Source organism: Camelina sativa, chromosome 16, assembly GCF_000633955.1.
Source record: "Camelina sativa cultivar DH55 chromosome 16, Cs, whole genome shotgun sequence".
Taxonomy (NCBI): Eukaryota; Viridiplantae; Streptophyta; class Magnoliopsida; order Brassicales; family Brassicaceae; genus Camelina; species Camelina sativa.
Window position 1 is genome coordinate 11977726 of NC_025700.1, and position 2390 is coordinate 11980115.

The 2390-nt window shown below is 36.7% G+C and overlaps 1 protein-coding gene across 1 annotated transcript in view; it reads left to right on the forward strand.

The window, feature by feature from the left end:
• The window catches only part of LOC104750381 (glutamate decarboxylase 2-like), a 6431-nt gene that overhangs the window by 1521 nt on the left and 2520 nt on the right, over positions 1 to 2390 (forward strand). The window contains exons 3-4 of the mRNA XM_010472170.2: positions 930 to 1130; positions 1260 to 1307. Coding sequence (XP_010470472.1) covers positions 930 to 1130; positions 1260 to 1307 — 249 coding nt within the window. The remainder of the gene's footprint in view (positions 1 to 929; positions 1131 to 1259; positions 1308 to 2390) is intronic.

Sequence of the window (2390 nt, forward strand, 5' to 3'; positions counted from 1 at the left end):
TTTTTTTTTTTTTTTGGCAAGAGGGCTTAGCCTCTCTTTGTTTTCCACACATTATGTTTGGTTTTGATTGGTCCACGCAACTTTTTCCCACTAGATGGTATGGTACAATTTAATCGAGTATGCGTGGTAAACGTTGTATGTTTTGACAAAAGATAACAAGCAAAAAATGAATGAATAAACTGGAAAAAACAAAAAAAAAAGGAAGATAAAAGTAAATAAATTGACATATGAGGATACAAACAGTTGCGACTTGTGATGAAACTTAGGAGGAGCCCACCCACCATAGAAATTTCGTGATTGCAAAGTCAATCGTCACATTGATTCTATCATGTGAAACTTTGAAAAATTCACCATTAAGAAATTGGTACTTGTTTGTTCGTATATGGATATGTGATGCCATCACTCTGTGCCTTTGGTGCTTGATAGTGTCAATATGATGATAGTAAAATATCACAGTCACACAGTGTACTTTATCGCGATTCTTATGTTGTCATCTTGTTTATATTTTTTCTTCATAAAAATAGATAAATAGCACATTATCAATACTATAATATCTTTTAATTTACCAATATAAATTACCTTTTTTTTTCTGATAAAAAGAAAGATACTTTGACTAATATGAATCAATCACTGAAGTTGGTAGATTCATAAATGTACTCTTTTCTGTTTTTATGTGTTACTAGTTTAGGTTCTTAAGTCATGGATCAATGAGGTTTACTTGTTGAAAGTTTAATGAATCAACAAAAAATGAAGAATAAACTAAGCTAGTACAGAAGAGATAAAGATTGACAAAAATAAAATAAAAATAACAATATTAAATTTCGTTTTCAAAAATTAAATTAAAGAAACAATTGAAGAATGGTTACTTTTGTTATACTATATATTGAACTCATAATTCATAATTTCGTGTGTTATTTTTGGAAAAACAGAACCGATGTGTGAACATTATCGCTCGACTGTTCAATGCGCCACTTGAGGAACATGAGACTGCTGTGGGAGTAGGGACAGTTGGTTCTTCCGAAGCCATCATGTTAGCCGGACTGGCCTTCAAAAGAAAATGGCAGAACAAACGCAAGGCTGAGGGTAAACCCTATGACAAACCCAACATTGTCACTGGAGCCAATGTTCAAGTAAGTATCTATACATCTTCATCGTACAATGGTGAAAAGCATAATAGATAAAGAGAGGGTTTTAAGAATATTGTCCCAAAACATATATATTAAACATAGTAACTCATATAGAAGGTCTAATATTTTCAGGTGTGCTGGGAGAAATTTGCTCGGTACTTCGAGGTTGAGCTCAAAGAGGTAAAGCTAAGTGAAGGTTACTACGTGATGGATCCAGACAAAGCAGCAGAGATGGTGGACGAGAACACAATCTGTGTCGCGGCCATATTGGGGTCAACACTCAACGGTGAGTTCGAAGACGTGAAGCGTCTCAATGACTTGCTGGTCAAGAAAAATGAGGAGACTGGCTGGAACACACCGATCCACGTGGATGCAGCAAGTGGAGGGTTCATTGCTCCATTTATCTACCCTGAATTGGAATGGGACTTTAGGCTTCCTTTGGTTAAGAGCATCAACGTGAGTGGTCACAAGTATGGACTGGTCTATGCTGGTATTGGTTGGGTCGTTTGGAGGGCACAAGAGGACTTGCCTGAAGAGCTTATCTTTCATATCAACTATCTTGGTTCTGATCAACCCACTTTCACTCTCAATTTCTCCAAAGGTATGTTATATATGTTTCACATTATATATGTAATTGAATATTTCATGATGTTATATTTATGTAACATGATAAAACTTTTTTGTTGTTGTAGGATCGAGCCAAATTATTGCTCAATACTACCAGCTCATTCGTCTTGGGTTCGAGGTGAGTCTAGTGTTACTCGTAGTAAACCATAAAACCATAGATCTTCATACAATATATATATATATATATATATATATATATTTGGTCAATTTCTTTATTTTTTTGCTGACTCTAGTGAATTTTTTACATGGGACGTTTTGGTTTGAATAGGGCTACAAAAATGTGATGGAGAATTGCATTGAAAACATGGTGGTTCTCAAAGAAGGGATAGAGAAAACAGAGCGTTTCAACATAGTCTCAAAGGACCAAGGAGTGCCAGTTGTAGCCTTCTCTCTCAAGGACCATAGTTTCCACAACGAGTTCGAGATCTCTGAGATGCTACGTCGTTTCGGTTGGATCGTCCCGGCTTACACTATGCCTGCGGATGCACAGCACATCACGGTTCTGCGTGTTGTCATCAGGGAAGATTTCTCAAGAACACTCGCGGAGAGACTTGTGGCAGATATTTCCAAGGTGCTTCACGAGCTAGATACCTTGCCTTCCAAGATATCTAAGAAGATGGGACTAGAAGGGGTCGC